The 13,949-nt window shown below is 47.4% G+C and overlaps 1 protein-coding gene across 4 annotated transcripts in view; it reads right to left on the bottom strand.

Annotated features, from left to right (window-relative positions):
• Positions 1 to 12,232, bottom strand: part of rhpn2 (rhophilin, Rho GTPase binding protein 2) — a 71,982-nt gene extending 59,750 nt beyond the window's left edge. For all 4 annotated transcript variants that reach the window (XR_016492401.1, XR_016492402.1, XM_090223381.1 and 1 more), the window contains exon 1: positions 11,866 to 12,232. Coding sequence is in view for 2 of the 4 variants with exons in the window: in XM_090223381.1 (XP_090079507.1) it covers positions 11,866 to 11,931 (66 nt within the window). In the remaining 2 variants the exon portion in view is untranslated. The remainder of the gene's footprint in view (positions 1 to 11,865) is intronic.
• Between the last annotated feature and the right edge of the window lie 1,717 nt (positions 12,233 to 13,949).

The raw sequence follows: 13,949 nt of genomic DNA, 5'->3' as shown, positions 1-13,949 counted from the left end.
GAGTCCTATTAGAGTGTTCATTAGTAACGGAGCTCAGCCTGGGACAAAGACTCTCAGTCTGTCTCAGCTTCGGTCTGGACCAACAGACTGGGGACTGTGTCTGCTGGCCACTAACAAGCTCCCAATAACAAGCCCCAAGTTATATTCTGCAGCCCAAATGGCACCCGACATAGTGCACTACTTTGACCAAGGCCCTATGGGCCCGGAGAACAGGTGGGCGTGGGGTCCAATTGGGACGCCGACAGAGTAAAATCAGGGAACAGTCGAGTTAGCTGCCTCTCTCGTCTTTGGACAGACTACTGAAGAGACCCTCTCCATTGAACCATTCAGAGTGAAGGAGGAGTGTTGTGTAACGTTAAAACATAAAGAACAACATGAATTCAGAGCCACGGTTCATCACGGTAAACATCTCTACACGTTATACGAACTGTCTGATTGGACAGGAGGATAGAAATGAGGTCAGAGTTCACCCTCCCTGCAGCAGCACAATATAATGAGGTTTGGCTACACACACGGTTAAACCCTAATTAAAGGGCAGGAGTTGGAGTCTTTCTTAAAGGGATGATTCAATGTTATTTTGCAGTAGAAACACGGGGGGCTTTTTACTGTGTTTCCTCTGACATTGTACAGACAGACTGCAGAGGTTGTACCAAATGGAACCATATTCCCTATATAGTGCACTACTATAGAACAGAGTCCTATTCCCTATATAGTGGTACTACTATAGAACAGAGCCCTATTCCCTATATAGTGGTACTACTATAGACCAGAGCCCTATTCCCTATATAGTGGTACTACTTTAGACCAGAGCCCTATTCCCTATATAGTGGTACTACAATAGAACAGAGCCCTATTCCCTATGTAGTGCACTTCTTTAGACCAGGGCCTTATTCCCCATATAGTGCACTACTTTAACCCAGGGCCCTATTCCCCATATAGTGCACTACTTTAGACCAGGGCCCTATTCCGCATATAGTGCACTACTTTAGACCAGGGCCCTATTCCCCATTTGGTGCACTACTTTAGACCAGAACCCTATTCCCCATATAGTGCACTACTTTAGACCAGGGCTATGTAGGGAATAGGGTGCCATTTAGGACACAAGCCCAGCCTCTCTTTTTCTGGGCCAGGGCACATGTTGTCAATTTGTCTGAGTGGTTTGGGACTGGGACAGCCTTGAGCTGATTCTACGTCAATGGTATCTGGCTGCTGTTGCACTGGGGGACAAACGTCCCTAACGCCTGGGGGGGGAACAAATGTCCCTAACGCCTGGGGGGGGGGGGACAAACGTCCCTAACGCCTGGGGACGACAAACGTCCCTAACGCCTGGGGGGGGGACAAACGAGGTTTGGGAACCCGGCCTGAAACCAGTTCAGGAAAACAGCAGAGGTTTGGGAACCCGGCCTGAAACCACGTTACCATGGCATCTCACAGGATTATCGGCAGACCAGGAGTTGAGCGGCGAGTCTGTGGAGCATTTGTTAGAGCAGCATAGTAAATCACTGAGCTCATTCTCACCAGGCAGAGAAGACAGAGAGAGCGAGAGACACAGAGCGAGAGACGAGACAGAGCGAGAGACACAGAGCGAGAGACACAGAGCGAGAGACACAGAGCGAGAGACACAGAGCGAGAGACACAGAGCGAGAGACACAGAGCGAGAGACACAGAGCGAGAGACACAGAGCGAGAGACACAGAGCGAGAGACACAGAGCGAGAGACAGGAGAGACAGAAAAAAGGGCCAACACTTAACTGAAAACTCCACCAACGCCGAACACTGTTTCCAAATCCCAAATGTTGTTTAAACATGACCAAATCACCAGGACTCCTGTATGTCTTATTGCCCTGTGGTTTCCTGAATGTGCAAACCTCTTCAGGCAGAGACCGAGCTTTGGCTTGAGAAGCCTGCTTACAGGAGTGGGAAAGGTTGCTGTGGTGTGTGAAGACACTATGGAAAAACTCAAATCACTGTTCCATGAAATATATTGTTGCGTTCTACACGAGAGAGAGAGAGAGAGCGAGCGAGAGAGCGACACATTGGAAAGAATTAACAAAAAAAAACAGAGCAAACTAGAATGCTATTTGGCTCTACACAGAGAGTACACAGCGGCAGAATACCTGACCACTGTGACTGACCCAAAATTAAGGAAAGCTTTGACTTTGTACAGACTCAGTGAGCATAGCCTTGCTATTGAGAAAGGCCGCCGTAGGCAGACATGGCTCTCAAGAGAAGACAGGCTATGTGCTCACTGCCCACAAAATGAGGTGGAAACTGAGCTGCACTTCCTAACCTCCTGCCCAATGTATGACCATATTAGAGAGACATATTTCCCTCAGATTACACAGATCCACAAAGAATTCGAAAACAAATCCAATGTTGATAAACTCCCATATCTACTGGGTGAAATTCCACAGTGTGCCATCACAGCAGCAAGATTTGTGACCTGTTGCCACGAGAAAAGGGCAACCAGTGAAGAACACACACCATTGTAAATACAACCCATATTTATGCTTATTTATTTTATCTTGTGTCCTTTAACCATTTGTACATTGTTAAAACACTGTATATATATATAATATGACATTTGGATTGTCTTTTATTGTTTTAAAACTTCTGTATGTGTAATGTTTACTGTTCATTTGTATTGTTTATTTCACTTTATATATTCACTTTATATATTATCTACCTCACTTGCTTTGGCAATGTTAACACATGTTTCCCATGACAATAAAGCCCTTGAATTGAAATTGAATTGAGAGAGGGAGCAAGGGAGCGAGAGAGAGAGAGAGGGAGCGAGAGAGAGGGAGAGGGAGAGGGAGCGAGAGAGAGAGAGAGAGGGAGCGAGAGAGGGAGAGAGAGAGGGAGGGAGAGAGAGAGAGGGAGAGGGAGAGAGAGCGAGAGAGAGGGAGAGGGAGAGAGAGCGAGAGAGAGGGAGAGGGAGAGAGAGCGAGAGAGAGGGGTCTAACTCCCACCCTCTCCCTTGACCATCAGACTCATAAACAGAGCATTAATAGACAGAGGAAGTCTGCTACAAAGCCTAAGGCCAGACTCTCTTCACAGGGAGATCAGGGCAGCTTGACTACAACAAAGACCCTTTTCAACACCTAACCCCTTTCAACACCTGACCCCTTTCAACACCTGACCCCTTTCAACACCTAACCCCTTTCAACACCTGACCCCTTTCAACACCTAACCCCTTCAACACCTGACCCCTTTCAACACCTGACCCCTTTCAACACCTGACCCCTTTCAACACCTGACCCCTTTCAACACCTGACCCCTTTCAACACCTAACCCCTTTCAACACCTGACCCCTTTCAACACCTGACCCCTTTCAACACCTGACCCCTTTCAACACCTAACCCCTTTCAACACCTAACCCCTTTCAACACCTGACCCCTTTCAACACCTAACCCCTTTCAACACCTGACCCCTTTCCATACCTAACCCCTTTCAACACCTGACCCCTTTCAACACCTAACCCCTTCAACACCTGACCCCTTTCAACACCTAACCCCTTTCAACACCTGACCCCTTTCAACACCTAACCCCTTTCAACACCTGACCCCTTTCAACACCTGACCCCTTTCAACACCTGACCCCTTTCAACACCTGACCCCTTTCAACACCTGACCCCTTTCAACACCTGACCCCTTTCAACACCTAACCCCTTCAACACCTGACCCCTTTCAACACCTAACCCCTTTCAACACCTAACCCCTTCAACACCTGACCCCTTTCAACACCTGACCCCTTTCAACACCTGACCCCTTTCAACACCTAACCCCTTTCAACACCTAACCCCTTTCAACACCTAACCCCTTTCAACACCTAACCCCTTTCAACACCTAACCCCTTTCAACACCTAACCCCTTTCAACACCTAACCCCTTTCAACACCTAACCCCTTTCAACACCTAACCCCTTTCAACACCTGACCCCTTTCAACACCTGACCCCTTTCAACACCTGACAACACCTGACCCCTTTCAACACCTGACCCCTTTCAACACCTGACCCCTTTCAACACCTGACCCCTTTCAACACCTAACCCCTTTCAACACCTAACCCCTTTCAACACCTAACCCCTTTCAACACCTGACCCCTTTCAACACCTGACCCCTTTCAACACCTGACCCCTTTCAACACCTGACCCCTTTCAACACCTGACCCCTTTCAACACCTAACCCCTTTCAACACCTAACCCCTTTCAACACCTAACCCCTTTCAACACCTAACCCCTTTCAACACCTAACCCCTTTCAACACCTAACCCCTTTCAACACCTGACCCCTTTCAACACCTGACCTCTTTCAACACCTGACAACACCTGACCCCTTTCAACACCTGACCCCTTTCAACACCTGACCCCTTTCAACACCTAACCCCTTTCAACACCTGACCCCTTTCAACACCTGACCCCTTTCAACACCTGACCCCTTTCAACACCTAACCCCTTTCAACACCTAACCCCTTTCAACACCTGACCCCTTTCAACACCTAACCCCTTTCAACACCTAACCCCTTTCAACACCTAACCCCTTTCAACACCTAACCCCTTCAACACCTGACCCCTTTCAACACCTGACCCCTTTCAACACCTAACCCCTTTCAACACCTAACCCCTTTCAACACCTGACCCCTTTCAACACCTGACCCCTTTCAACACCTAACCCCTTTCAACACCTGACCCCTTTCAACACCTAACCCCTTTCAACACCTAACCCTTTTCAACACCTAACCCCTTTCAACACCTAACCCCTTTCAACACCTAACCCCCTTCAACACCTAACCCCTTTCAACACCTAACCCCTTTCAACACCTGACCCCTTTCAACACCTAACCCCTTTCAACACCTGACCCCTTTCAACACCTGACCCCTTTCAACACCTAACCCCTTTCAACACCTGACCCCTTTCAACACCTAAAACCAATCATTTTCATCGCCGCACTAACTACAGGCTAAGAAAAACAAGCCTCTGCCCGGGCGGATACACAAATATGTGACTGCACTGGTTCAGCCTGTGAGAACGGTGACAGCCAGAGTCAACATGTTACGCCACGGTGGAGTCACATGACACCCTATGGACCCTGGTCAAAAGTAGTGTTCAGTCTTACATAGGGAATAGGGTGCTACTTGGGACATACCCATTACTCCACGACAGACGACTGAATTCTCTTGTAAATATCTTACGACCGTGACCTTTGGACTCCAGAGTGGCGCAGCGGTCTAAGGCACTGGGCGTCACTACAGTCCCTGGTTCGAATCCAGGCTGTATGACATCCGGACGTGATTGGGAGTCCCATAGAGTCGTGGCGAACAATCGGCCCGGCGTCGTCCGGGGTTTGGCCGTCATTGTAAAATAATAATTTGTTCTTAAACTGACTTGCCAAGTTAAATAAAAGGTTTTAAACAAATAAATGAGAAAGGGACACCAGACAACCTGGTGATCTATTTACTAGGCTCTACTCTGGGCTCCTGTACAGATGGTCTTCATGGTGATCTATTTACTAGGCTCTACCCTGGGCTCCTGTACAGATGGTCTTTCTGGTGATCTATTTACTAGGCTCTACCCTGGGCTCCTGTACAGATGGTCTTTATGGTGATCTATTTACTAGGCTCTACCCTGGGCTTCTGTGGATATCTATTTTACAAATGAAGAGTCAACCAAACCCAACTAAACCCCTTTCTCCAGGAACTAAACCCCTTTCTCCAGGAACTAAACCCCTTTCTCCAGAAACTAAACCCCTTTCTCCAGAAACTAAACCCCTTTCTCCAGAAACTAAACCCCATTCTCCAGAAACTAAACCCCTTTCTCCAGAAACTAAACCCCTTTCTCCAGAAACTAAACCCCTTTCTCCAGAAACTAAACCCCGTTCTCCAGAAACTAAACCCCGTTCTCCAGAAACTAAACCCCGTTCTCCAGAAACTAAACCCCGTTCTCCAGAAACTAAACCCCGTTCTCCAGAAACTAAACCCCGTTCTCCAGAAACTAAACCCCGTTCTCCAGAAACTAAACCCCGTTCTCCAGAAACTAAACCCCGTTCTCCAGAAACTAAACCCCGTTCTCCAGAAACTAAACCCCTTTCTCCAGAAACTAAACCCCTTTCTCCAGAAACTAAACCCCTTTCTCCAGAAACCAAACCCCTTTCTCCAGAAACCAAACCCCTTTCTCCAGAAACTAAACCCCTTTCTCCAGGAACTAAACCCCTTTCTCCAGGAACTAAACCCCTTTCTCCAGGAACTAAACCCCTTTCTCCAGGAACTAAACCCCTTTCTCCAGAAACTAAATCCCTTTCTCCAGAAACTAAACCCCTTTCTCCAGGAACTAAACCCCTTTCTCCAGAAACTAAACCCCTTTCTCCAGGAACTAAACCCCTTTCTCCAGAAACTCCCAGGAATCCCAGATTCAATCCAGGAGAAACTACATCTCTGAAGAACAACTCTGGTTTCATGACAGGTCTTTCATGGTCTGTGTCCCAAATGGCCCCTATAGTGCACTACTTTAGACCAGGGCCCCTATAGTGCACTACTTTAGACCAGGGCCCCTATAGTGCACTACTTTAGACCAGGGCCCCTATAGAGCACTACTTTAGACCAGGGCCCCTATAGAGCACTACTTTAGACCAGGGCCCATATAGTGCACTACTTCAGAACAGGGCCCATTGCAGATAGTGTACCATTCGACCAGGGCCCATAGGGAATAGTGTACCATTCAACCAGGGCCCATAGGGAATAGTGTACCATTGGACCAGGGCCCATAGGGAATAGTGTACCATTGGACCAGGGCCCATAGGGAACAGTGTACCATTCAACCAGGGCCCATAGGGAATAGTGTACCATTCAACCAGGGCCCATAGGGAATAGTGTACCATTCAACCAGGGCCCATAGGGAATAGTGTACCATTCAACCAGGGCCCATAGGGAATAGTGTACCATTCAACCAGGGCCCATAGGGAATAGTGTACCATTCAACCAGGGCCCATAGGGAATAGTGTACCATTCGACCAGGGCCCATAGGGAATAGTGTACCATTCAACCAGGGCCCATAAGGAATAGTGTACCATTCAACCAGGGCCCATAGGGAATAGTGTACCATTCAACCAGGGCCCATAGGGAATAGTGTACCATTCAACCAGGGCCCATAAGGAACAGTGTACCATTCAACCAGGGCCCCATAGGGAATAGTGTACCATTCAACCAGGGCCCCATAGGGAATAGTGTACCATTCAACCAGGGCCCATAGGGAATAGTGTACCATTCAACCAGGGCCCATAAGGAATAGTGTACCATTCAACCAGGGCCCATAGGGAACAGTGTACCATTCAACCAGGGCCCCATAGGGAATAGTGTACCATTCAACCAGGGCCCATAGGGAATAGTGTACCATTCAACCAGCGCCCATAGGGAATAGTGTACCATTCAACCAGGGCCCATAAGGAATAGTGTACCATTCAACCAGGGCCCATAGGGAACAGTGTACCATTCAACCAGGGCCCATAGGGAATAGTGTACCATTCAACCAGGGCCCATAAGGAATAGTGTACCATTCAACCAGGGCCCATAGGGAACAGTGTACCATTCAACCAGGGCCCCATAGGGAATAGTGTACCATTCAACCAGGGCCCATAGGGAATAGTGTACCATTCAACCAGGGCCCATAGGGAACAGTGTACCATTCAACCAGGGCCCATAGGGAATAGTGTACCATTCAACCAGGGCCCCATAGGGAATAGTGTACCATGTACCATTCAACCAGGGCCCATAGGGAACAGTGTACCATTCAACCAGGGCCCCATAGGGAATAGTGTACCATTCAACCAGGGCCCATAGGGAACAGTGTACCATTCAACCAGGGCCCATAGGGAATAGTGTACCATTCGACCAGGGCCCATAGGGAATAGTGTACCATTCAACCAGGGCCCATAGGGAATAGTGTACCATTCAACCAGGGCCCCATAGGGAATAGTGTACCATGTACCATTCAACCAGGGCCCATAGGGAACAGTGTACCATTCAACCAGGGCCCCATAGGGAATAGTGTACCATTCAACCAGGGCCCATAGGGAACAGTGTACCATTCAACCAGGGCCCATAGGGAATAGTGTACCATTGGACCAGGGCCCATAGGGAATAGTGTACCATTCAACCAGGGCCCATAGGGAATAGTGTACCATTCAACCAGGGCCCATAGGGAATAGTGTACCATTCAACCAGGGCCCCATAGGGAATAGTGTACCATGTACCATTCAACCAGGGCCCCATAGGGAATAGTGTACCATTCAACCAGGGCCCATAGGGAATAGTGTACCATTCAACCAGGGCCCATAGGGAATAGTGTACCATTGGACCAGGGCCCATAGGGAATAGTGTACCATTGGACCAGGGCCCATAGGGAACAGTGTACCATTCAACCAGGGCCCATAGGGAATAGTGTACCATTCAACCAGGGCCCATAGGGAACAGTGTACCATTGGACCAGGGCCCATAGGGAACAGTGTACCATTGGACCAGGGCCCATAGGGAACAGTGTACCATTGGACCAGGGCCCATAGGGAACAGTGTACTACTTGGGACATACCCTAGGCCTAATGTAAAAGGAATGTTATGGGGGCAACGACCGATGTCTGGCTGGGACTCATTATCCATATCTCTGTCAGCTAGAAGACACCGACCCTACCGGGAAAAGAACCTCAATGCAGGGATGGGACATGCCACTGTCCTCCAAACTTTACCTTTAGGGAAGGGGGGGATACAGAGTCAGTTGGGAAAGGGGGGATACCTAGTCAGTTGGGGAAAGGGGGGGATACCTAGTCAGTTGGGAAAAGGGGGGGGATACCTAGTCAGTTGGGAAAAGGGGGGGAGATACCTAGTCAGTTGGGAAAAGGGGGGGGAAGATACCTAGTCAGTTGGGAAAAGGGGGGGGAAGATACCTAGTCAGTTGGGAAAAGGGGGGGAGATACCTAGTCAGTTGGGGAAAGGGGGGGATACCTAGTCAGTTGGGAAAAGGGGGGGGGATACCTAGTCAGTTGGGAAAAGGGGGGGGGATACCTAGTCAGTTGGGAAAAGGGGGGGAGATACCTAGTCAGTTGGGAAAAGGGGGGGGAAGATACCTAGTCAGTTGGGAAAAGGGGGGGAAACCTAGTCAGTTGGGAAAAGGGGGGGAAACCTAGTCAGTTGGGAAAAGGGGGGGAAACCTAGTCAGTTGGGAAAAGGGGGGGAAACCTAGTCAGTTGGGGAAAGGGGGGGATGCCTAGTCAGTTGCTCAACGGAAAGCCTTCAACCTCAATGGGTCTTCCGCAATTAACCCAACCCCTCTGAATCAGAGAGGTGAGGTGGGGACTATCAACGTCATCGGCACCCGGGGAACAGTTGTTGTTGGGGGTTAACTACCTTGCTCAAGGGCAGAACGGCAGATTGTTTCATCTTGCCGTCTCGGGGATTCGAACCAGCGACCATTCGATTACCGGCCCATTGAGATGAACTGCTAGGTTAGAGAGAGAGCTTGGCAGTCTGCTGTCGTTACTGCTAGCTAGCATGACGATGAAAAGGGCAGTTATCGGGGGAAACCAGCAGTATTTCAATCTTCTCGATGGAGCAGCGTGGAACCTGTGGATAAAGATCCAGTTTGGGACAGATCCCATCCCTGCATGGAGAAACGTTGTCCCACCCATATCTCTCGCCGAGTCCACAGTGTGTTAATGGAAACATGATTGTGCATCCGACTCCTGAGCAGCTCAGTGTAAACAAGCGTAACGGTAAGGGTTTTGGTATCTTCTAGCAGACTGCCAGGCCCTCTCTCTAAACCTCGCCAGCTTGTTATCCAGGGGGCATGTTCCTCAGAAAGACACACAAAACACACACCGCAAACAGGAGCACAAACACACACACCACAGACAGGAGCACAAACACACACACCACAGACAGGAGCACAAACACACACCACAGACACACAGGCAGGAAGGAGCACACACACCTCAGTAGATAAAAGCATTCCATAAATACCTGATAATGTATTCACAGTAGGCTGTAAGATATAGGTCCATTAGGCTGGCCACTATCACCCACACACCCACTATCTCTCACACACACACACACACACACACACACACACGTCCAATACTCCCTAATAGTTTCTTTCTTGTTAGCAAAATAATGGGAGCAACAGGACATAAGGTTTATGTTCTTTCACCCTGGTCCCGTCTTTAAATGGACCATGTGATCAGTTGCTCATCCACAGATTGAGATATTTTGGCTCAAACACATTAAGGAAATAAATTCCACAAAGGAACTTTAACACGGCGCACCTGTGAATTGAAATGCATTCCAGGTGACTACCTCATGAAGCTGGTTGAGAGAATGCCAAGATTGTGCAAAGCTGTCATCAAGGCAAAGGGTGGCTACTTTGAAGAATCTCAAATATAAAATATATTTTGATTACTACACCTTTTTTGGTTACTACATGATTCCATATGTGTTATTTCATAGTGTTGATGTCTTCGCTATTATTCTATAAGGTAGAAAATAGTCAACATAAAGAAAAACCCTTGAATGAGTAGGTGTTCTAGAACCCTGGAATGAGTAGGTGTTCTAGAACCCTGGAATGAGTAGGTGTTCTAGAACCCTGGAATGAGTAGGTGTTCTAGAACCCTGGAATGAGTAGGTGTTAGTCAAAGGTTTTGCATCTCTACAATGTTTTAATGTCGATTCTTGTATCTCACCACATTAGTTATTAACATAATGATTTAGCAATCAGTTGTGTTGTGACAAGGTAGGGGTGAAGTTAGCCCTATTTGGTAAAAGACCAAGTCCATATCAGGGCAAGAACAGCTTAAATAAGCAAAGAGAAACAACAGTCCATCATTACTTTAAGACATGAAGGTCAGTCAATACGGAACATTTCAATAACTTTTCAAGTTTATTCAAGTGCAGTCGCAAAAAACCATCACGCGCTGTGATGAAACTGGCTCTCATGAAGACCGCCACAGGATCGGTAGACCCAGAATTACCTCTGCTGCAGAGGATCAGTTCATTAGAGTTACCAGCCTCATAACTGACAGCCCAAATAAATGTGGGGGGGTGCTGCATCAGATGACCTGGCCTCCACAATCACCCGACCTCAACCCAATTGAGATTGTTTGGGATGAGTTGAACCGCAGAGTGAAGGAAAAGCATCCAACAAGTGCTCAGCATATAGGGAAACTCCTTAAAATACTGTTGGAAAAGCATTCCAGGTGAAGCTGGTTGAGAGAATGCCAAGAGTGGGCAAAGCTGTCACCAAGGCAAAGGGAGGCTATTTGAAGAATCTCAAATTTAACATATTTAGATTTGTTTAACACTTTTTTTTGTTGGTTACTACATGATTCCATTTGTGTTATTTCATAGTTTTGATGTCTTCACAATTATTTTACAATGTAGAAAATATAATAAAATAAAGAAACCGCCTTTTAAAACGTTTGACCTGTAGTGTATATCACCAGAAGATCTTTGACAACCAACTGCCGTATGTTCCAATACGATAGCGACCAATGACATTATTAAGTGGCCACTGCCACACCTGACAATCAGTCAAACCCATTAAAAACCGCAGATAGCGTTATCGTATTTAAAAAAAAAAAAAACAGGGTATAAACCACTAATCAAACAGGTAGTACGTCAGACATCAACACCGGTTGTTTTGATTGAGATGAACTACATCAGAAATACTTCCACCAGGCCGCTGTTCATTTCAGTGAAAGCAGAAACACTGCGTTTATAACAGACACGAGTCCATTCATAAGTGAACGGTTTGTAACACATGAATCGTTATGAAGGTCCCCTGCGTAACCGCGCTATCATCTCTATCATAAAAACTTAAAAATCACTCACTTTTTTAAAATATCCATTCTGACCCGCTCGGTCCTTGATTCCGTTGGTAAGTATTGTATCCGTCATTCTGAACTTTTAAAACGCAGCCAAAAGCTTCGAAGAAATACGGAAAACGGGAATATGGTTGTGAGCCTGTTATTCAACAGGTGCGCTTTCCCCAGCTATTACAATCAGTCACTGGTTCGGTCTCTCGTCTATTCGTTATGTGACATCACTCTACCAGACAGTCGCTATTCTCCGCGCAGCTAAACTAGAAACCCCACCCCGAGAGTGTGACGGCAGCGGATCGCAGCGCAGACAAAACCGTAAAGTTATCAGTATCTTTAGTTGCAGTGTGTTGCTTTTGGAGGTAGGCGGGGCTCCAATCGCTCCTCTTGAGTATTTGCATAAGAGGCGTAGCCCTCTGCCCAGGAGCCTGCTTCATGGTTGTACGTGGAAGGATCCTTTGCCTTTAGAGAATGTTTTATGATACAGAAGTGTGCAAGAAAACACATTCCATATGTTTGGCTTTAGCCTACTTTTATTTTATTACTTGTCTTCTTGTTTCTCTCACCTACATAGAGTACAGCAACTTATAGCTGCAAGCAGCAATGAACGGGGTCCACGGGATGACAAAGATCAGAGTGGATTTACAGTGGTTTGAATACCAAACCTAACCTGCTTCCTCATGGTAATGTTTTTGATGACCCTAAAAGGTTTCAAGCTGATAGGCTATTTGTGAAGTGGATTTACAAAGGATTTTAAGGTGCAATATGCAATAATCGCTCCTCCATTTCCTGGTTGCTAAAATTTAAATCGGTTATTTCAGTTTATCTGACAAAACAAGCACTCAGAGTCCTAATAAGAGCATGTCTATTCTGGGCTCTGGTTTTAACAGTGCAACACTGAGGTAATGCTCAGTCTTTAAACTGTTTCTGTACTTGTTGTTGTTTTAAGTTTGTCAGAGTTGAGAACCCTGACTCACATAGGTATGTGGTGCCAAACTGGACCAGAACATCTACTGCTTTCTCAGTCAGGCAGGAGACCACTTCCTGTTGTAGATGAACAGCCCAGAACCGGTTCTCAGTCAGGCAGGAGACCACTTCGTGTTGTAGATTAACAGCCCAGAACCGGTTCTCAGCCAGACAGGAGACCACTTCCTGTTGTAGATGAACAGCCCAGAACCGGTTTTCAGTCAGACAGGAGACCACTTCCTGTTGTAGATGAACAACCCAGAACCGTTTCTCAGTCAGGCAGGAGACCACTTCCTGGTGTAGATGAACAACCCAGAACCGGGTTTCAGTCAGGCAGGAGACCATTTCCTGTTGTAGATGAACAACCCAGAACCGGTTCTCAGTCAGGCAGGAGACCATTTCCTGCTGTAGATGAACAATCCAGAAACTGTATGAGTGGGTTCTGTCAGGCAGGAGACCATTTCCTGTTGTAGATGAACAACCCAGAACCGGTTCTCAGTCAGGCAGGAGACCATTTCCTGCTGTAGATGAACAACCCAGAAACTGTATGAGTGGGTTCTGTCAGGCAGGAGACCACTTCCTGCTGTAGATGAACAACCCAGAAACTGTATGAGTGGGTTCTGTCAGGCAGGAGACCACTTCCTGTTGTAGATGAACAACCCAGAACCGGTTCTCAGTCAGGCAGGAGACCATTTCCTGCTGTAGATGAACAATCCAGAAACTGTATGAGTGGGTTCTGTCAGGCAGGAGACCATTTCCTGCTGTAGATGAACAACCCAGAAACTGTATGAGTGGGTTCTGTCAGGCAGGAGACCACTTCCTGCTGTAGATGAACAACCCAGAAACTGTATGAGTGGGTTCTGTCAGGCAGGAGACCACTTCCTGTTGTAGATGAACAACCCAGAACCGGTTCTCAGTCAGGCAGGAGACCATTTCCTGTTGTAGATGAACAACCCAGAACCGGTTCTCAGTCAGGCAGGAGACCACTTCCTGCTGTAGATGAACAACCCAGAACCGGTTCTCAGTCAGGCAGGAGACCACTTCCTGTTGTAGATGAACAACCCAGAACCGGTTCTCAGGCAGGCAGGAGACCATTTCAAATGCGTTTCATGATTATTGAGCTCAGTCAGA

The sequence above is a fragment of the Oncorhynchus mykiss genome, chromosome 26 (assembly GCF_057628025.1).
Source record: "Oncorhynchus mykiss isolate SJ-2025 chromosome 26, ASM5762802v1, whole genome shotgun sequence".
Classification (NCBI taxonomy): Eukaryota; Metazoa; Chordata; class Actinopteri; order Salmoniformes; family Salmonidae; genus Oncorhynchus; species Oncorhynchus mykiss.
Note: the sequence above shows the minus strand (reverse complement) of the source record. Positions and strands in the feature narration are given on the sequence as shown.